This window comes from Aegilops tauschii, chromosome 5 (genome assembly GCF_002575655.3).
Source record: "Aegilops tauschii subsp. strangulata cultivar AL8/78 chromosome 5, Aet v6.0, whole genome shotgun sequence".
In the NCBI taxonomy this organism is placed as follows: domain Eukaryota; kingdom Viridiplantae; phylum Streptophyta; class Magnoliopsida; order Poales; family Poaceae; genus Aegilops; species Aegilops tauschii.
The window spans coordinates 494,747,933-494,769,812 of NC_053039.3; the positions used below are offsets into that span (position 1 = coordinate 494,747,933).

The 21,880-nt window shown below is 41.5% G+C and overlaps 2 protein-coding genes across 2 annotated transcripts; both read right to left on the bottom strand.

The window, feature by feature from the left end:
* Positions 1-552: 552 nt before the first annotated feature.
* On the bottom strand, positions 553-4,192 carry LOC120964107 (uncharacterized). Its single transcript, XM_045228195.2, has 2 exons — positions 1,651-4,192; positions 553-1,474 (listed from the first exon to the last, which is right to left on the bottom strand). The coding sequence occupies exon 1, from the start codon at positions 3,640-3,642 to the stop codon at positions 2,221-2,223; it is 1,422 nt and encodes a 473-aa protein (XP_045084130.1). The 5' UTR covers positions 3,643-4,192; the 3' UTR covers positions 553-1,474; positions 1,651-2,220.
* A 1,627-nt stretch (positions 4,193-5,819) lies between these two features.
* LOC109743535 (small ribosomal subunit protein uS14) lies at positions 5,820-7,415 on the bottom strand. The gene is made up of 3 exons (XM_020302639.4): positions 7,210-7,415; positions 6,877-6,976; positions 5,820-6,064 (listed from the first exon to the last, which is right to left on the bottom strand). Exons 1-3 carry the CDS (start codon positions 7,269-7,271, stop codon positions 6,056-6,058), a joined length of 171 nt encoding a protein of 56 aa, XP_020158228.1. The 5' UTR covers positions 7,272-7,415; the 3' UTR covers positions 5,820-6,055.
* Between the last annotated feature and the right edge of the window lie 14,465 nt (positions 7,416-21,880).

The window sequence follows — 21,880 nt, forward strand, 5'->3', positions numbered from 1 at the left end:
GCAATGCTATGCTTGGAATTTATGTGAAATATTTGATTTTCTTGTTGTTCTGAAAACCCTAAGAAACACCTTCCCTACCAATGTGAGTTTATTGATAATGGAATCGTATCTTCGTATGCTAAGGGTGTTTATAATTACTATGATTTTCAACAAATTGAAGAATTTGTTGCTTGTAAGGGTGCTTACGAAATTGCTTCTTTGATTGAAACGTATGATGCTACTCTTTACAAATCTGAAAATTTTGCCATACTTAAATATTGCTATGATAATTATGCTTCTAATGCCTATGTTGAACCATATATTGAGGACTGCTCCGCTGTCCAAGAAGAGACTACTATTTTGCAGTAGTCTATGGAAGAAGAAATTGATGAAACTGTGAGCTTATTGGATGAAAAAGATGATGAGGAGAGCGAAGAACAAAAGGAGGAAGAGCGGATTAGCTACACGTGCCCACCTTCTAATGAGAGTAACTCTTCAACTCATACATTGTTTAATTTCCCTTCGTGCTTACCAAAGGATGATTGCTATGATGATTGTTATGATCCCGTTGATTCTCTTGAAATATCCCTTTTTGATGATGCTTGCTATGCTTGTGGCCAAGATGCCAATATGAATTATGCTTATGGAGATGAACTTGCTATAGTTCCCTATGTTAAACATGAAATTGTTGCTACGCTCCCCCCTCCGGCAGGGTGCCGGAACAGGGTCCCGATTGGTTTTTGATGGCTACAGAGGCTTGCGGCGGCGGAACTCCCGATCTAGGTTATTTTCTGGAGGTTTCTGTATTTATAGGAATTTTTGGCGTAGGTCTCACGTCAGGAGGGGCTCCGAGTCGTCCACGAGATAGGGGGACGCGCCCAGGGGGGTGGGCGCGCCCTCCACCCTCGTGGACGGCTCGGGACTCTTCTAGCCCAACTCTTTTACTCCGAGGGCTTCTTTTGGTCCATAAAAAATTATCAAAAATTGGCACGTCAATTGGACTCCGTTTGGTATTCCTTTTCTGTAAAACTCAAAAACAAGGGAAAAAACAGAAAACTGGCGCTGGGCTCTAGGTTAATAGGTTAGTCCCAAAAATCATATAAAATAGCATATAAATGCATATAAAACATCTAAGATGGATAATATAATAGCATGGAACAATCAAAAATTATAGATACGTTGGAGACGTATCATCCATTCTTATCTTGTTTCTCTTCTGGCTCTTTCTTCCTATTTTTCTTTGGCCTACCCATTACTTTTGTGTATATAGGTGGGAAGACAGGGATGCCATGCAACTTTTCCCACTTCTTCATGTCACTCATAGGCATCAGGTTCCATCCATAGCAATCCTTATAGTTTTCCACTGTATAGCACTCATGAACCATGCTCTCTGGTTCAATCCTCTCGTGCCTGAAACATGCAATAGCATGATGGCAAGGTATGGCAGATAGCTCCCATCTCTTACATTCACAGCTCTCTTCCATCCAGAATATAACTGCGAATCAATACAATTGGATCAATGATTATGTAGGCAGAATAAAAAGAGGAATACATTTAGCAACATAGTAGCATGGATTATGTTGGCAGAAAGAGGAATACATCCACATTTACCAATAAATATGTGGATTATAAAAAATGAATGCATCTACAAAAGAGGATTTTGGATCAAACCTGTTGAAAACTTCACTCATGTTGTTTAGAAGGATGTCACATTTGCTGAAAGGGGAAAAATGCTTTGATCCATGTTTTAGGTGCCAACTTCTCCACCCACTGGTATGCAGCAAGGCTAAGTTCCTTCATCTGCTCCATGTTCTTACTATAAGCAATTTCATGTGTAGATCTTGCTATTGCCCATAAATCATTCTTGAGTTGTTCTCCCTTGTGTATTTTATGAAAGTTCTGGTAGATGTGCCTAACACAGTTTCTGTGTTCAGCATAAGGGAAAACTTTTTGCACTGCTGCTATTAAACCCTAAAAAGAAATGTCATTTGGTGAGTAAGTATTGTAAGCAGATGATTACCATGCAATAAATTAAAGAGGTAGCAAGTGCTAACCTTTTGCTTGTCACTCATTATTGTATATGGTGAAGAGTTGCTTATATTCAAGTCATCCTTCAAAGTGGCTAAGAACCACTCCCAACTATATGTTGACTCAACTTCACATAGCCCAAATGCTATGGGGAAATACAATCATTGGGATCAACACCAACTGCTGTAAGTAAGTTCCCTTTGTATCTAGTTTTTATGTGGCACCCACCGAGAAAGATGACTTGAATATAAGGTACCCTCTCTTACATGCATCATATGACCAGTACAGGGTTGAGAAGTGGTCTTTTGTTTCTTTAGTCCTATCATGAAAAACCTCCTTAGTGCACACGAAGAACTTGCTTCCTGGGTTAGTCCTCCTAAGCTCTTGGCCATAGTCCCACAACATATTGTATTGGTCATCATCTTCACCTCGAATTTGTTTAACTGCTTCTCTTCTTGCTCTTCCCAGCTTACTTCTCTTTGCAACCATGTTGAATTCCTGCTCCACTTTATCTGAAAACTTTCTCAAAGGCATCTTCTCATTGTCTCTGAATTCTTCTCTGAATTGTGCAGTCAGGAATGGTGCAGTCAAAGCTTTCAGATCCCAAGCCTTGGTGCATGTGTGATTGTCAAGGTATTTCTTTATCTGAATGCTAGTACTCCTGTTATCTCTGCCCGCCTTCAAGTACCAAGTACATCCAGGCTTGCATACTACCTCAAATTTGGTGGTCGTATTCCTTATCTTCTCAACCTTTACTCTGTTTCTTACACTGTATGCAACCACAACAAGCCTTAGCTCTTTCATATCACCAAAAAGCATGCCAACTCTAAAAGTTGGTGCTTTAAGGTCACTGGATGGATTGAATGTGCTGAATTTGTATCTAAGCTTGTCTCCTTCTTCTTTTGATAGGTTCAGATGACTGTCATCTAGGGCATCTTCAGGAAGTTCTCCTTCAAAGTCAGGCACAATCTCCTTCTGTCTATGGTCATCAACATCTTTGTCTACATTGCTCTCAAACAGATCATCATCACCTTGTGCTACTTCGTAATCACTCTCATAGAAATCCTCATCAGTTTCAACTTCTGCATCTACATGTTCGTCACTACTGTCACCTGCATCTTCAGCACTACTTTCATCACTGTCACAATTGCCATCTTCTTCCTCAAATTCTCGATATGGAACCCTTGAGCTACAGCCCTCACCAAATGACATGAATCTCTTTGCTTTCTTGTAGTTACATCTCATCTCTGTTGCAATTTCTGGTTTCTCAAAGTTGTCCACATTTTCTTTTCCCTTTGCCGACTTAACTGGAGTAATAACCCTTGGCAGCTCAGGCATCCCCTCTACCAACACATCATCATCAGTTACTGACTCCAGGGTGTCACCATGGTCTACAAGCAAGACCAAGTTCTTGTGATCCACTGTTGCAGCAATCATAAGGGCAATGTGTGCATCACATGCAATTAACTGAAGGCCATCACACAAAGACTTTCCAGGTTTGCTCCAATACACATCTATTTTGGACACAGCACTGTCATAGCCCAATTGGAGAAGAAAAACATCAATCCATAGAACTGACCAAGTATCACTGTCGCAGCTATCAAACCAGTCCACTTCTTGATCCATGTAGGTCATGTTGCTATCACTTCCACACAAAAAACCTTTGTGATCTATCTCAACTGAAAACAGTCCATCAAATTGCCTGCATTATGAAATAGCACATACTTTCAGTTAAATGCATTGCACACATTGAGAAAAATTCAGTTAAATGTACTGCAAACATTCAGACATATTCAGTTAACATACTGCGCATAACTTCAGTTAAATGCACTGCACACATTTAGACAAATTCAGTTAAATGTACTGCACAAATTCAGTTAACAGAGTTGACACATTCAGAGTCCGCGCACATTCAGTGAACACCATTCAAATTTACTACATGAATCACACTACAACTCCAGTACTAATCTGAATCAATTTAACTAGAGGAATCATAGCACTTCTATACCCTGTTTCGATGGCCACATAACCAAGACCATCCCCTTTCAGAGAAAAAGTGCGCTGACTGATAACCCCCAAATAAACCCTAGCCCTATTTTGACGTGAAAAGGGCCCAATGCCGTCCACAGCAATCCGCATCTTGTAAATAACACGGATAAGATGAACATCAACCACGAGAAATCGAAGCCCATTACAGTGGTTAACCCTACCCTGTGATTACGTCGTACAGGCGCGAGAAAATTGAGAAGGAGGAACAGAGCGACGATAGGAACTGCCTCGCCAAGACGTCGACGACACGGGCCATCCATCGCCTCCGTCGCCGGCCGCCGTGCCGCGCCGCACCACCTCCGCCTTGGATTGATCGAGACTGAGGGAGAGGAAAGGAAAGGGATACGAAACGGTGGGGACTCTGAGCGAAGGAGCACGGGATTAAGGGTACCAAATAGAAAAACTAAACACGGTCCCTGTTCCCGCCGTTACAGGGGCTTTTTTGAGAGAATTAATTAAAGCCCAGGGGGTTTTCTGCTTAACAGCCAGGCTGTGCGCCTCACCCAGCCTCTATGTCGCCCCGAGCCACTGACATGTGGGCCGATGACACGCTGGCGTGCCACGCGGGTGGTGCACACCGCGGAATACGTCTGGAGGCACTGTATTTGAACCACGGGACAAGTTGCAGCACCACTTTTGTGTATTTTTGCAAGTTTAGGCACTAAACTAACCGCACAGAACAAGTTTAGGCACTCATAGTGTATTTAACTCTTGTTTTAAATAGTTTATATTCCCTGATGATCAGGGGGTAGATATCCATATCAGATACGTTATATCCAATACAGATACACTGTTTCTGCTCCCTCTGTTCCTAAATATTTGTCTCTCTAAAGATTTCAACAAGTGACTACATACGAAGCAAAATGAGTGAATTTACATTATAAAATATGTCTATATACATCCGTATGTGATAGTCCATTTGAAATCTCCTAAAAGACAAATATTTAGGAACGGAGGGAGTACGAAGCATCCATGCATCCTACTCCTAGATCACACATCAAATTCATATGCAATCGTATCACTAAGCTTTCTACTCTCTTTTTTTGAGGGAAAGCTTTCTACTCTCTTTTTTTTTGAGGGAAAGCTTTCTATTCTCTTTTTTGAGGTACACTAAGAATTCTACTTTATTCAGGAGGTGACGAAGGAATAATTCCACTCATGCTTGTTCACGCACAAATACAAAAGGACAGCAGAAAGCACACCTAACCCCTGGAGACGCTCGATTTTGACGATGTGATACATGCTCAAATTATGAGTGGGATACAGGTATCATTTGGCATCGTTGGCTGTCAGATCTGCCATTGGATGCTCCAGGTTTTTCACGATTAGAACAAGAGGGTGGCAAGAAATTGTTGGCCTCTGACGATTTCTAACCATCTGGGTGGCAAAATATGGGCGGTAGCAGGACAGTCGCGCATCGAATTCATATAGATGACCATTTAACAATTTGGGCGGTTTTTCTGTGACCAACGAATAATTCCACTAGTGCTTGTTTTGACCCGCACCTAATACTCAAGAGAAGCTCAGCATTGACAAGTGTTATAGATGACCATTTAACAATTACAGACATATTTTCTAGCTTAAGCAAAGTCAGGGCAGCTAAGGACAACTGTTCAACAAACGAAGAAGATCATAAACAACCACAGAGGGGATAGTAGAGCACAGCAGAGACTGATTAAGAACAGAAGCCAAGCAAGAAAGGTATGAAAACGAGGAATATAAAATTAGAGCATCAAAACAAAGCATGGCCGGCCTTCACAAAATAATAAAAATATAAGGATGCAGAGCAACCTTCTAACCATAATGGCACGACAGGAACAGAATTATCGGTTTCACATGCTCAAACAGCAGTCACTAACATGGTTTCATGGTTTTGTCACCAGGATTCAAACATTAATAGTAGTTCATTACATAGCTTATAGGATAAAGATCAGACTCGATGAAGCACCACAGTTCGTTGATAATTTCCTAGCCCTTGCTTCCTTTGAGGTTTCCATTCTTAACGGTACTGTTAAATAAGAGGAAAGATTCAGAGATCAGTATAAAGAGATTTTGATATGCAAAATAAAAGGCATACAGGTAATTAGTCGCACACAAACATTCAGGTATTCAGGCACAATAGCATATGAATCTGAAAAATAATTTACCCAAACCCAAAAATTGAAGCATAAAACCTACAGTTAATCAGACAAAAGTGGAAATGGAAACAACATTTTTCAATCATCTCAATTTTCTACTAAATCATAAAGTAGTTGTGTAAATATATACCTACTTAATAGATATTTGCACAATTGCAATACACTCAATGTGTTATGCATTGAAATGGGCCCGTATGCTCAAAAAATACTTGGCAGTTAAGGGTTAGTAAATAGTTGAAACTGGGGACAGATGCAACAGAGCAAGACTTATATTGGTGGGAGCAACAAACGGAGCTAGTATCATGTAGTCATGCACAACTCTGTCAGTTCCAAGATGCCTTATGGTTAATAGAAATTGCACACTGATCAAACAGATACAAAACATTGCAAGGCAAAACATGAGGTGATGATTGCAAAACTTGACCAGGTTTACTCTGGCAAGAGGAGCAACACACACATCTATTTTGAATAGATGAATCTAAGATGTCACACATTACACCACAGTATGTACCAACAAATGCCAAGAGAGGCTAAAACTGCTTGACCATACCAAGAGAGGCCTTGTAGACAGAGCATATATATTATTCAAAGCAAAGCATGGTGACATATACTAGTATTACTCGGCAGCCATCAAATTCAGGCACAGATTCAGGAAATCCACGGACAGTGTGGCGGCGCATACCTTGATGAAGCCGATGTCCTTGGCGTTGCTGCGGAAGCACTGCCTGCAGCACATCAGCCCGTACTTGCGGATCAGGCCATGCGAGTTGCCGCAGACACGGCTGCAAGAAAAGATCCAAACCACCACGCGTCACGACATAAAACCATCAAACAATCCAAGGCGCATGAATCATGCACATCGAACACGAGCATATAAGATTTAGAGCTAAGCTACGAGATTGCGCCACGGATCTACAGGTGCGGACATGGAACCGCCTCTTGCTACCGATCTAGGAGAGGGCGGGGTACAAGTTCCCAATCGATCAAGAGTAGGGAGTAGAGAGAGGATCATTACCAAACCCTGGATCCGGGGCCGTAGTTCTTGGGGTGCGAGTTCCAGACGTTCGAGTGTCCCATGGCGGCGGCGGCGGGGCGGCTTGCAACTGGAAACCCTACCTTTTGCTCTCGCCTGGCTAGAATGAGGAGGTCGGGTCGCGAGGGCGCCGGGTTTTCTATATAGCCTGGCAGGCTTCACTTGCTGGGCTCACTTGTACACTTGCGAAACTTTGCCGATCGATGGCCTTGCGGATACATGGGCTGGCCTCACAGCCCGTATTTAAGTAACCACGGCCCGGTAACTGGGGTGATCCATTTTTTTGGCGTCTTTTGTTTTTCAAACTCCAAATTTCGTAGTGTTCTTTTTATTCGCAAGAAAATTTCGTGGTGTTCTGTTCCCTCTTGGTGAACGACACCCACTGCAGACACGGCGTGTGATTTTAACGCTGTCTTCGGGAATCTCCGGTTTGCAACTGAAAAGATACTACCAACAAATACGGAGTACTAATGATGCTTAAAACTGTCAAAAAAGGGGGGAATTTCTAGAGATTGACAGAGCAGTCAGGAGTCTCTACACCGAGTTTTTAAATCTAAGCCGATACGACCGATATAGACTGATATATCAGTTTTAGGGCTCTAGGGATATAAATATAACATATTGGTTAGTAAATATCGTTTCCAGACATATTATCCAACATGAACCAAAATATCCCATCCGCATGTGTTAGTTTATCCCGCCGCCTGATGGTGCTTCTATCACTTTCATCATCGTGACACAAACAACCGGTATGAAGAACATGCCTGCTCATGTTTTTGTTTTGTTTTTGAATAAAAGCACCCAAAAGATATCTTAGATCTGGTTAATATTAAGAAAAACAAAGGCCAGTACAAAGAATAGACAAGTGAACGTAGAACGACTTGTACAAAATAAAATTACACTATTAAAAAGCATACTAGTCTTTTTCTTTCTTTGATTGTACACCGCCGGCCAGAGATTAAGAATTACACTGAACCAACAGCAAAGAAAAACGAAACCTGTGAATGCCCTCGCCATACCAGATTTTGAAGACCGCAATAGCCGCTCGCCCCTTGAGACGAGATTTAAAAATCGTTGAACCATTGTATACTGGAGCATCACCCCATACGGAACAGGCTTGCAATGCATCACCATCAGCACAGAGTGTTGGAGAAACTGGATCATGCCACAAAACAACACGAAAAAAGATGTCGAAGTCGCCACACCAATAGCCAGCCATAAGGTCTCCTTGTTGGGGAACGTAGTAATTTCAAAAAAAATCCTACACACACGCAAGATCATGGTGATGCATAGCAAGGAGAGGGGAGAGTGTCGTCTACGTACCCTCGTAGACCGTAAGCGGAAGCGTTACAACAACACGGTTGATGTAGTCGTACGTCTTCACGATCGACCGATCCTCAGCACCGAACGTACGGCACCTCCGCGTTCAGCACATGTTCAGCTCGGTGACGTCCCGCGAACTCACAATCCAGTAGAGCTTCCGGGAAGAGCTTCGCCAGCACGAGGCGTGGTGACGGTGATGATGATGCTACCGACGCAGTGTTTCACCTAAGCACCACTACGATATTACCGAGGTGGATTATGGTTGAGGGTGGCACCGCACACGGCTAAGAGATCAATCATCAATTGCTGTGCCTTGGGGTGCCCCCCTGCCCCCGTATATAAAGGAGCTAGGGGGGAGGTGGCCGGCCAAGAGGAGGGCGCACCAAGGGGGGAGTCCTACTCCCACCGGGAGTAGGACTCCTCCTTTCCTAGTAGGAGTAGGAGAAGGGAAGGAAGGGAGAGAGGAAGAGAAAGAAAAAGGAGGGCGCCGCCCCCCTCCTTGTCCAATTCATACTAGAGGGGGAGGGGGCGCGCGGCTGCCATGGCCGCCCCTCCTCTTCTCCCACTAGGGCCCATTAGGCCCAATATACTCCCTCGGGGGTTCTGGTAACCCCTCGGTACTCCGGTACATGCCCGAAACCTCCCGAAACACTTCCGGTGTCCGAACATAGTCATCCAATATATTGATCTTTACGTCTCGACCATTTCGAGACTCCTCGTCATGTCCGTGATCATATCCGGGACTCCGAACTACCTTCGGTACATCAAGACACAAAAACTCATAATACGGATCGTCACAGAACTTTAAGCGTGCGGACCCTACGGGTTCGAGAACTATGTAGACATGACTGAGACACGTCTCTGGTCAATAACCAATAGCGGAACCTAGATGCTCATATTGGTTCCTCCATATTCTACGAAGATCTTTATCGGTCAAACCGCATAACAACATACGTTGTTCCCTTTGTCATCGGTATGTTACTTGCCCGAGATTCGATCGTCGGTATCTCAATACCTAGCTCAATCTCGTTACCGGCAAGTCTCTTTACTCGTTCTATAATGCATCATCCCGCAACTAACTCATTAGTTGCATTGCTTGCAAGGCTTATAGTGATGCATTACCGAGAGGGCCCAGAGATACCTCTCCGACAATGGGAGTGAAAAATCCTAATCTTGATCTATGGCAACTCAACAAGTACCATCAGAGACACCTGTAGAGCACCTTTATAATCACCCAGTTACGTTGTGACGTTTGGTAGCACACAAAGTGTTCCTCCGGTATTCGGGAGTTGCATAATCTCATAGTCATAGGAACATGTATAAGTCATGAAGAAAGCAATAGCAATATACTAAACGATCAAGTGCTAAGCTAACGGAATGGGTCAAGTCAATCACATCATTCTCTAATGATGTGATCCCGTTAATCAAATGACAACTCATGTCTATGGCTAGGAAACTTAACCATCTTTGATTGAACGAGCTAGTCAAGTAGAGGCATACTAGTGACACTCTGTTTGTCTATGTATTCACACATGTACTAAGTTTCCGGTTAATAAAATTCTAGCATGAATAATAAACATTTATCATGATATAAGGAAATATAAATAACAACTTTATTATTGCCTCTAGGGCATATTTCCTTCAGTCTCCCACTTGCACTAGAGTCAATAATCTAGTTCACATCATTAGAGTCAATAATCTAGTTCATATTTCTATGTCTACAATGCTCCGCACGGAGCTACTTTAGCTAAATGCTCCCACTTTCAATATGTATCCAGATTGAGACATAGAGTCATCTGGATCTGTGTCAAAACTTGCATCGACGTAACCCTTTACGACGAACCTTTTGTCACCTCCATAATCGAGAAACATATCCTTATTCCACTAAGGATTATTTTGACCGCTGTTAAGTGATCTACTCCTAGATCACTATTGTACTCCCTTGCCAAACTCAGTGTAGGGTATACAATAGATCTGGTACACAGCATGGCATACTTTGTAGAACTTATGGCTGAGGCATAGGGAATGACTTTCATTCTCTTTCTATCTTCTGCCGTGGTCAGGCTTTGAGTCTTACTCAATTTCACATCTTGTAACACAGGCAAGAACTCTTTCTTTGACTGTTCCATTTTGAACTACTTCAAAATCTTGTCAAGGTATGTACTCATTGAAAAAACTTATCAAACGTCTTTATCTATCTCCATAGATCTTGATGCTCAATATGTAAGCAGCTTCACCGAGGTCTTTCTTTGAAAAACTCCTTTCAAATACTCTTTTATGCTTTCTAGAAAATTTCTACATTATTTCCAATCAACAATATGTCATTCACATTTATTTATCAGAAATGTTGTAGTGCTCCCACTCACTTTCCTGTAAATACAGGCTTCACTGCAAGTCTGTATAAAACTATATGCTTTGATCAACTCATCAAAGCGTATATTCCAACTCCGAGATGCTTGCACCAGTCCATAGATGGATCGCTGGAGCTTGCACATTTTGTTAGCACCTTTAGGATCGACAAAACCTTCTGGTTGTATCATATACAACTCTTCTTCCAGAAATCCATTCCGGAATGCAGTTTTGACATCCATTTGCCAAATTTCATAATCACAAAATGCGGCAATTGCTAACATGATTCGGACAGACTTAAGCATCGCTACGGGTGAGAAAGTCTCATCGTAGTCAACCCCTTGAACTTGTCGAAAACCTTTCGCAACAAGTCGAGCTTTGTAGACAGTAACATTACCGTCAGCGTCAGTCTTCTTCTTGAATATCCATTTATTTTCTATGGCTTGCCGATCATCGGGCAAGTCAACCAAAGTCCACACTTTGTTCTCATACATGGATCCCATCTCAGATTTCATGGCCTCAAGCCATTTTGCGGAATCTGGGCTCATCATCGCTTCCTCCTAGTTCGTAGGTTCATCATGATCAAGTAACTTGACCTCCAGAACAGGATTACCGTACCACTCTGGTACGGATCTCACTCTGGTTGACCTACGAGGTTTGGTAGTAACTTGATATGAAGTTACATGATCATCATCATTAGCTTCCTCACTAATTGGTGTAGAAGTCACAGGAACAGATTTTTGTGATGAACTACTTTCCAATAAGGGAGCAGGTACATGATACGTATCCGTCGTATCTACTTTTCCAAAGACTTTTGCCCTTGTTTTGGACTCTAACTTGCATGATTTGAATGGAACTAACCCAGACTGACGTTGTTTTCAGCAGAATTGCCATGGTGTTATTTATGTGCAGAAACAAAAGTTCTCGGAATGACCTGAAACTCCACGGAACTTATTTTTGAAAAATATTAAAAATATTGGCGAAAGAATCAAGGCCAGGGGGCCCACCACCTGTCCACGAGGGTGGGGGCATGCCTGCCCCCCCTGGGCGCACCCCCTGCCTCGTGGGCCCCCTGTTGCTCCACCGACCTCAACTCCAACTCCATATATTCGTGTTCGGGGAGAAAAAATCAGAGAGAAAGATTCATCGCGTTTTACGATACGGAGCCGCCGCCAGGCCCTAAAACCTCTCGGGAGGGCTGATCTGGAGTCCGTTCGGGGCTCCGGAGAGGGGAATCCGTCGCCATCGTCATCATCAACCATCCTACATCACCAATTTCATGATGCTCACCGCCGTGCGTGAGTAATTCCATCGTAGGCTTGCTGGACGGTGATGGATTGGATGAGATTTATCATGTAATCGAGTTAGTTTTGTTAGGGTTTGATCCCTAGTATCCACTATGTTCTGAGATTGATGTTGCAATGACTTTGCTATGCTTAATGCTTGTCACTAGGGCCCGAGTGCCATGATTTCAGATCTGAACCTATTATGTTTTCATGAATATATGTGAGTTCTTGATCCTATCTTGCAAGTCTATAGTTACCTACTATGTGTTATAATCCGGCAACCCCGCAGTGACAATAATCGGGACTACTCCGGTGATGACCATAGTTTGAGGAGTTCATGTATTCACTATGTGTTAATGCTTTGGTCCGGTACTCTATTAAAAGGAGGCCTTAATATCCCTTAGTTTCCATTGGGACCCCGCTGCCACGGGAGGGTAGGACAAAAGATGTCATGCAAGTTCTTTTCCATAAGCACGTATGACTATATTCGGAATACATGCCTACATTACATTGATGAATTGGAGCTAGTTATGTGTCACCCTATGTTATGACTGTTACATGATGAACCGCATCCGGCATAATTCTCCATCACCGATCCAATGCCTACGAGCTTTTCACATATTGTTCTCCGCTTATTTACTTTTCCGTTGCTACTGTTACAATCACTATAAAACCCAAAAATATTACTTTTGCTACCGTTACCGTTACTTCCATATTATTTTGCTACTAAATACTTTGCTGCAGATATTAAGTTATCCAGGTGTGGTTGAATTGACAACTCAATTGTTAATACTTGAGAATATTCTTTGGCTCCCCTTGTGTCGAATCAATAAATTTGGGTTGAATACTCTACCCTCGAAAACTGTTGCGATCCCCTATACTTGTTTGTTATCAAGACTATTTTCTGGCGCCGTTGCCGGGGAGCATAGCTCTATTCTTTGAGTCACTTGGGATTTATATCTGCTGGTCACTATGAAGAACTTGAAAGACGAGAAAAAAATATCCCTCAACTACGAGGGAAGGTAAGGAACTGCCATCTAGCTCTGCACTTGATTCACCTTCTGTTTTGAGTAAGCTTGCGACACCTAAACCTGCTTGTGCTATTAATTCTGATATGTCACATGTTATTGATGATGCCACTTCTGCTATGCATGATACTTATGATGAAACTACTTCTATGCTTGATACTACTGTGCCACTTGGTGAATTTCTTTATGAACAACTTGCTAGGGCTAGAGAGAATGAAATTATTGAAACTGATAATATTGATGATAGTGATGATGAAGACTCTCCCCCTAATAAATATGAATTGCCTGTTGTGCCTGAGGGCTATGTTATGGATGAAGAAACTAAAAGCGACTTTCTTGCTTGTAATGATAGGAGTGATCTTAAGAAATTATTAGCTAAGCTTAAACAAAAAACTCTGAATGCTAGAATGAAATATGATCCTGCTTATGCTACTTCACCTATCTTTGTTACCGATAAGGATTATGAATTCTCTATTGATCCTGATATAATTACTTTGGTTGAATCTGATCCTTTTTATGGCTATGAATCTGAAACTATTGTGGCACATCTTACTAAATTAAATGATATAGCCACCCTGTTCACTAATGATGAGAGAACTCGCTACTTTTATATCCTTAAAATATTTCCGTTCTCATTAAAGGGTGATGCTAAGATATGGTTCAATTCTCTTGATCCTAGTTGTGTGCGTAGTCCTCAGGATATGATTTATTACTTCTCTGCTAAATATTTCCCTGCTCATAAGAAACAAGCTGCTTTAAGGGATATATATAATTTTGTGCAAATTAAAGAAGAGAGTCTCCCACAAGCTTGGGAGTGGCTTCTCCAATTACTTAATGCTTTGCCTGATCATCCTCTCAAGAAAAATGAAATACTTGATATCTTTTATAATGGACTAACCGATGCTTCCAGAGACTACCTGGATAGTTGTGCTGGTTCTGTTTTCAGGGAAATAACACCGGATGAAGCTGAAATTCTATTGAATAATATGTTGACAAATGAAAATAATTGGACACTTCCTAAGCCAGCTCCTGAGCCTATTCCAAAACCAACTCCGAAGAAAAGAGGTGTTCTATTTCTCAGTCCTGAAGATATGCAAGAGGCAATGAAATCTATGAAAGAAAAAGGTATTAAAGTTGAAGATGTTAAGAATTTACCTCCTATTGATACGTCTCCGTCGTATCTATAATTTTTGATTGTTCCATGCCAATATTATACAACTTTCATATACTTTTTGGCAACTTTTTATACTATTTTTGGGACTAACATATTGATCCAGTGCCCAGTGCCAGTTCCTGTTTGTTGCATGTTTTATGTTTCGTAGAAACCCCATATCAAACGGAATCCAAACGGGATAAAAACGAACGGAGAATATTTTTGGAATATTTGGAGAATTCCGGAAGAAAAATCCACGCGAGACGGTGCCCGAGGGAGGCACGAGGCAGGGGGGCGCGCCTGCCCCCCTGGGCGCGCCCCTGACCCTCGTGGGCCACCCATAAGGCGGTTGATGCCCTTCTTCGGCCGCAAGAAAGCTTCACGGCGAAGGTTTCACCCCCAATCAGAGTTACGGATCTCCGGATATAAAAGAAACAGAGAGACAGATCCAATCTCGGAGGGGCTCTCGCCCCTCCCATGCCATGGAGGCCATGGACCAGATGGGAAACCCATCTCCCATCTAGGGAGAAGGTCAAGGAAGAAGAAGAAGAAGAAGGGGGGCTCTCTCCCCCTCGCTTCCGGTGGCGCCGAAACGCCGCCGAGACCATCATCATCACCGCGATCTACACCAACACCTCCGCCATCTTCACCAACATCTCCATCACCTTCTCCCCTCTATCTACAGCGGTCCACTCTCCCGCAACCCGCTGTACCCTCTACTTGAACATGGTGCTTTATGCTTCATATTATTATCCAATGATGTGTTGCCATCCTATGATGTCTGAGTAGATTTTCGTCGTCCTATCGGTGGTTGATGAATTGCTATGATTGATTTAATTTGCTTGTGGTTATGTTACTGTCCTTTGGTGCCCATAATATGAGCGCGCGCGTGGATCACACCATAGGGTTAGTTGTATGTTGATAGGACTATGTATTGGAGGGCAAGAGTGACAGAAGCTTCAACCTAGCATAGAAGTTGATGCATACGGGATTGAAGGGGGACCAATATATCTTAATGCTATGGTTGGGTTTTACCTTAATGAACGTTAGTAGTTGCGGACGCTTGCTAATAGTTCCAATCATAAGTGCATAGAATTCCAAGTCAGTGATAACATGCTAGTAGTGGCCTCTCCCACATAAAACTTGCTATCGGTCTAGTAAAGTAGTCAATTGCTTAGGGACAATTTCCCAACTCCTACCACCACTTTTCCACACTCGCTAATTTACTTTATTGCTTTTTTACTTACAACAGTCCCTAGTTTTTATTACGTGCTCTTTATTTTCTTGCAAACCTATCCAACAACACCTACAAAGTACTCCTAGTTTTATACTTGTTTTAGGTAAAGCGAACGTTAAGCGTGCGTAGAGTTGTATCGGTGGTCGATAGAACTTGAGGGAATATTTGTTCTACCTTTAGCTCCTCGTTGGGTTCGACACTCTTACTTATCGCAAGAGGCTACAATTGATCCCCTATACTTGTGGGTTATCAAGACCTTTTTCTGGCGCCGTTGCCGGGGAGCAATAGCGTGGGGTGAATATTCTCGTGTGTGCTTGTTTATCACTAAGTAATTTTTATTTGTTGTTCTTAGTTGTTTTCTATCTTTAGTTATGGGTAGGAAACGCAAAATACCAAAAAAAATTAGTTGTACCTGCTGAACCAATGGTTGAAGAACCACTCAAAATCTATCACACTGCTGAAGCTTATTACTTGGATCATCTTCGATCCATATGTGCTCGTGCTGAAACCCCAACTAGCTTAGTTGAGGGCAAATCTTTAGATGAGCATGCTTGTTATGTGCGACACCGTATATTCGAAAAAGGGAAACTTTTACTGGGTCAAATTCATCGTTTGCAATGCTATGCTTGGAATTTATGTGAAATATACGATTTTACTTCTTGTTCTAAAAACCCTAAGAAACACCTTCCCTATCAATGTGAGTTTAGTGATAACGGAATCGTATCTTCGTATGCTAAAGGTGTTTATAGTTACTATGATGTTCAACAAATTGAAGAATTTGTTGCTTTTAAGGGTGCTTACGAAGTTGCTTCTTTGATTGAAAAGTATGGTGCTACTCTTTACAAATCTGAAAATTTTGCCATACTTAAATATTGCTATGATAATTATGCTTCTAATGCCTATGTTGAACCATATATTGAGGACTACTCCGCTGTCCAAGAAGAGACTAATATTTTGCAGGAGTCTATGGAAAAAGAAATTGATGAAACTGTGAGCCCATTGGATGAAAAAGATGATGAGGAGAGCGAAGAACAAAAGGAGGAAGAGCGGATTGATCACCCGTGCCCACCTTCTAATTAGAGTAACTCTTCAACCCATACATTGTTTAATTTCCCTTTGTGCTTACCGAAGGATGATTGCTATGATGATTGTTATGATCCCATTGATTCTCTTGAAATATCCCTTTTTGATGATGCTTGTGGCCAACATGCCAATATGAATTATGCTTATGGAGATGTACTTGCTATAGTTCCTTATGTTAAACATGAATTGTTGCTATTGCACCCACACATGATAGTCCTATTATCTTTTTGAATTCTCCCAACTACACTATATCGGAGAAGTTGTTATGATAAGAGAGACTTTGTTGCTAGGAAACACGGTAAAGAAAGAGAACCTTGGGTTTAGAAACCCATGCCTTTTCCTCCCAAACCATCCAAGAAAAAGGACGATGAGGACTTTGAGCGCTTTGCTGAAATGATTAGACCTATCTTTTTGCGTACGCGATTAACTGATATGCTTAAAATAAATCCTTATGCTAAGTATATGAAAGAAATTGTCACTAATAAAAGAAAGATACCGGAAGCTGAAATTTCCACCATGCTTGCTACCTACACTTTCAAGGGTGGAATACCTAAGAAACTTGGAGATCCAGGAGTACCCACTATACCATGCCCCATTAAAAGAAATTATGTTAAAACTGCTTTATGTGATCTTGGAGCCGGTGTTAGTGTTATGCCTCTCTCTTTATATCGTAGACTTGATTTGAATAAGTTGACACCTACTGAAATATCTTTGCAAACGGCTGATAAATCAACTGCTATACATGTCGGTATTTGTGAGGATGTGCCTGTTGTAGTTGCAAACGTTACTATTTTAACGGACTTTGTTATTCTTGATATTCCCGAGGACGATAGTATGTCTATTATTTTTGGAAGGCCCTTTTTGAATACTACAGGGGCTGTTATTGATTGCAACAAAGGCAATGTCACTTTTCATGTTAATGGTAATGAGCATACGGTACACTTTCCGAGGAAACAACCTCAAGTCCACAATATCAATTCTATTGGAAAAATTCCATCAATTATTTTTGGAGGTTTTGAATTTCCTCTTCCTACCGTCAAGAAGAAATATGATATTCTTATTATTGGGGATGTGCATATCCCCGTTGAGGTAACATAGTGTTATTCGAAATTTCTCCGGTTTCATGCGATTCGGAATGAGTTTGTTAACAAGACCTGATCAACCTTGTTAGTGGATTCCTTTTGATGAGCATGAGATGGATGAAGTTAGAAAGCACAACCTTGTGTACCCTCCTTTTACTTTCTGTTATTTAGTTGAAATAAAGTAAAAATAGTATTTTTTTTGTCTGTTTTCTGAATTATCCGTGCAATATAAAAATACCCCAAAAATAAAAGTTCTCCAAATGCCCTGCCAATTTAATATGATTTTTTCTGGAATATTTGAGAATATTTGGCACTGAGAACATAGCAGGGGAGCAAGCACCTGGCCACGAGGGTCCAGGGCACGCCCACCCCTACAAGGCGCGCCCCCTGCCTCGTGGGCCCATGGTGGCTCCCCTCCACTTATTCCTGCACCCACACACTTCTTCTTCCTCCCAAAAAAATCACCATCCAGCTCAAGCACGAGTTCTAGCTCATTTTGCTGCGATTTTCTATCTCCTTGCTCAAAGCACCTCTCACAAAACTGCTTTGGGAGATTGTTCCTTGGTATGTGACTCCTCCATTGGTCCAATTAGTTTTTGTTCTAGTGCTTTATTCATTGCAAATTTGTGCTGCCTAGGTGACCATGTTCTTGAGCTTGCATGTCAATTTTATATGGTTCCAAGTAGTTCTAATGCCTGATATAGTCTCTAGGCACTTGTAGGAGTAGTTGCTATCCATTTTGTTGAGCTTGGTTCATTTTTGTTTGAAGTTACTAAAAATTTCATATTTTTCTGAAAATAATGAAGAGATTTTTGAGGGGCTCATCGAGCCTAAGCTCGAAGGAAAAGCAAAGTGAGGAAGCAGAGAGGCCCAAATATAATCCGCCTCGCACCGCGGAGGTTCGGCCGTGTGAATGGCCTTCCAATGATTTCTTGAGAGCAGCTGGGATTTATGATGATTTTTATGAATTGGCTGAGAATGCAGGCCTCACCGACATCCTCCGCGACCAACGCGAACAGTATCTCTTACTCACCAATACTTTTGTGGAAAACTTCTACTATTATCCTAAGGAATCACCTCCTTCAGTAGAGTTTCATTTATATGATGTGGTTAAGAAGATGTCACTAGATGAATTTTGCAGGGTTTGCAAAATACCTTTCGAGGGTAGTTTAGAGGAACCATATCGTAAAGATGTGGACGGGTTTATTGACACTATTACTGTAGGGGAAACTAGGAAGGTTTCCGATGCAAGAATCACTAGCATACATTTTCCTGTTTTACGCTACTTTGCAATATTTGCTAGTCGTTGCTTAATTGGTCGCGGAAACTGTGGAAACCTTAGTGTTCCTGATATTATTATTTTGTTCCATGGCTTATTCCGTGATGACTCTATTAGTGTGGGCGGTATTATTGCCAAACGGTTAAGTCTAAACCGTACAAAGGGCCCCATCTTTGGAGGTGTTTATGCTTCACGCCTTGCTGCATATTAGAACATACCTATTAGGCACTATGAAAAAGAAGAAAAATTGCTGCCCACTGTTTATTTAGATTATAAGAGCATGGTAGCGCATGATTTTATTGTAAAGAATAGGGAAGGGGAGCTTAAATGCAAATTGTTCTTTGATAAACATCATCCTGAGACTATTACCTTGCCTGCTCCTTCCTTCTTTGATTTATCTGTAGGCCAGTATCTCGTTCCGCCGGCGGCCATTCACGCCTACTGGAACCCTACATCAGCCACAGAGCCAGAGTCGGAACCACAATTTGATCCTCCACAACAGTCTAATTACCAGTGGGATCCGGAGATGATTGCCAACCAGTGACAATCGGAGTCCTCCTCTTCTCAGTATGACCCCAACTACAACTATGGATATCCGCCAAGCCATCCGTGGCAATAGACCAACTTAGTCCAAAAGCCTAAGCTTGGGGGAGTAAGTATTTCTCACCGACATTACATTCATGTCCACACACTCATTGCTAGTTGTCGGTGCTCATACTCTTTTACTGTAATGTCCATGCTAGTTTATTTTCTTTTCCTGCTTTCTTCTTGTGTGTTTGAAAAACCTTAAGAAAACCAAAAAAATTAGTTGTAACTTTTAGCTAGTTTATTTTCTTGCTGTAGCAGTAATAATTAAAATAAAACCCAAAAATATTTCATGTTCTTCTTTTGCTTGTTGGGAGCTTTCCCGTGTAAATAGTTTTTATTTCTTTTCTTTCCTTTGGGGTCGATAGGAGAAGACCATAATTAAATTGTTGAAGTGGCTCTTATATGCATTATTGTTGATTTAACCAAGAGCCCATATTGCCTTGTCTTCTCCTGTTTATTGAATGTTCGCAGATTTCAGCTTAGTCCAATGCATGTGCACTATTATTATTATTCACATCGTTCGGTCGTGCAAGTGAAAGGCAATTATGACGATATATGATGGACTGATTGAGATGAGAGAAGCTGGTATGAACTCGACCTCTCTTGTTTTTGTAAATATGATTAGTTCATCGTTCCTGATTCAGCCTATTATGAATAAACATGTTTGCAATGACAATTAGAGATTATAGTTGCTTATGCCATGCTTAATTAGCTAGGAGCTTATAATGGTTTACCTTGCGTGCCAACATGCTATTAAAATGGTTGTGATGTGGGAAACAAATCAACATAGCCTTCATGATATTTATGTTCATGGTGGATTATATCCTACTCTTGCTTGACCTCAATGCTTATTAATTTTAATGCATGTTCATGACTGTTGTCGCTCTCTAGTTAGTCGCTTCCCAGTCTTTTTCTAGCCTTCACTTGTACTAAGCGGGAATACTGCTTGTGCATCCAATGCCTTAAACCCCAAAGTTAGGCCATATGAGTCCACTATACTTCCTATATGCGGTATCTACCTACCATTCCAAGTAATTTTGTATGTGCCAAACTCCAAACCTTCAAATGAAATTTTGTTTTGTATGCTCGAATAGCTCATGTATCAACTAGGGATGTCTGTATCTTCCATGTTAGGCGGGTTATTCTCAAGAGGAGTGGACTCCGCTCCTCACTCACGAGAAAATGGCTGGTCACCGGGATGCCCAGTCCCATGCTTTATGCAAACCAAATCAAAATAATTGCAAACAAAACTCCCCCGGGACTGTTGTTAGTTGGAGGCACTCGTTGTTTCGAGCAAGCCATGGATTGATGCTAGTTGGTGGAGGGGGTGTATAAACTTTACCATTCTGTTTGGGAACCGCCTATAATGTGTGTAGCATGGAAGATATCGCCATCTCTTGGTTGTTATGTTGACAATGAAAGTATGCCGCTCAAAATATTATTTAACTCTGCTTTAAAATCGAGCTCTGGCACCTCTACAAATCCATGCTTCCCTCTGCGAAGGGCCTATCTATTTACTTTTATGTTGAGTCATCACCCTCTTATTAAAAAACACCAGCTGGAGAGCACCGCTATCATTTGCATCCATTACTATTAATTTATATTGGGTATGACTATGATTGGATCTCTTTTACCATGAATTACAATGTCTAGTCAGTCCTTGATCTTTGAAGGTGCTCTGCATTTATGTTTTTTCGGTCTCAGAAAGGGCTAGCGAGATACCATCTTGTTATGTCATATTATGATTGTTTTGAGAAAGTGTTGTCATCCGAGATTTATTATTATTGCTCGCTAGTTGATTATGCCATTGATATGAGTAAACATGAGACCTAAGTGTTATTGTGAATGTGGTTAGTTCATAATCTTTGCTGAAAACTTGAATGCTGGCTTTACATATTTACAGCAACAAGAGAAAACAGAGTTTGTAAAAGTTTTTCTTTATCACTTTTAGTTTGTCAACTGAATTGCTTGAGGACAAGCAAAGGTGTAAGCTTGGGGGAGTTGATACGTCTCCGTCGTATCTACTTTTCCAAACACTTTTGCCCTTGTTTTGGACTCTAACTTGCATGATTTGAATGGAACTAACCCGGACTAACGCTGTTTTCAGCAGAATTGTCATGGTGTTATTTATGTGCAGAAACAAAAGTTCTCGGAATGACCTGAAACTCCACGGAACTTATTTTTGGAAAATATTAAAAATATTGGCGAAAGAATCAAGGCCAGGGGGCCCACCACCTGTCCACGA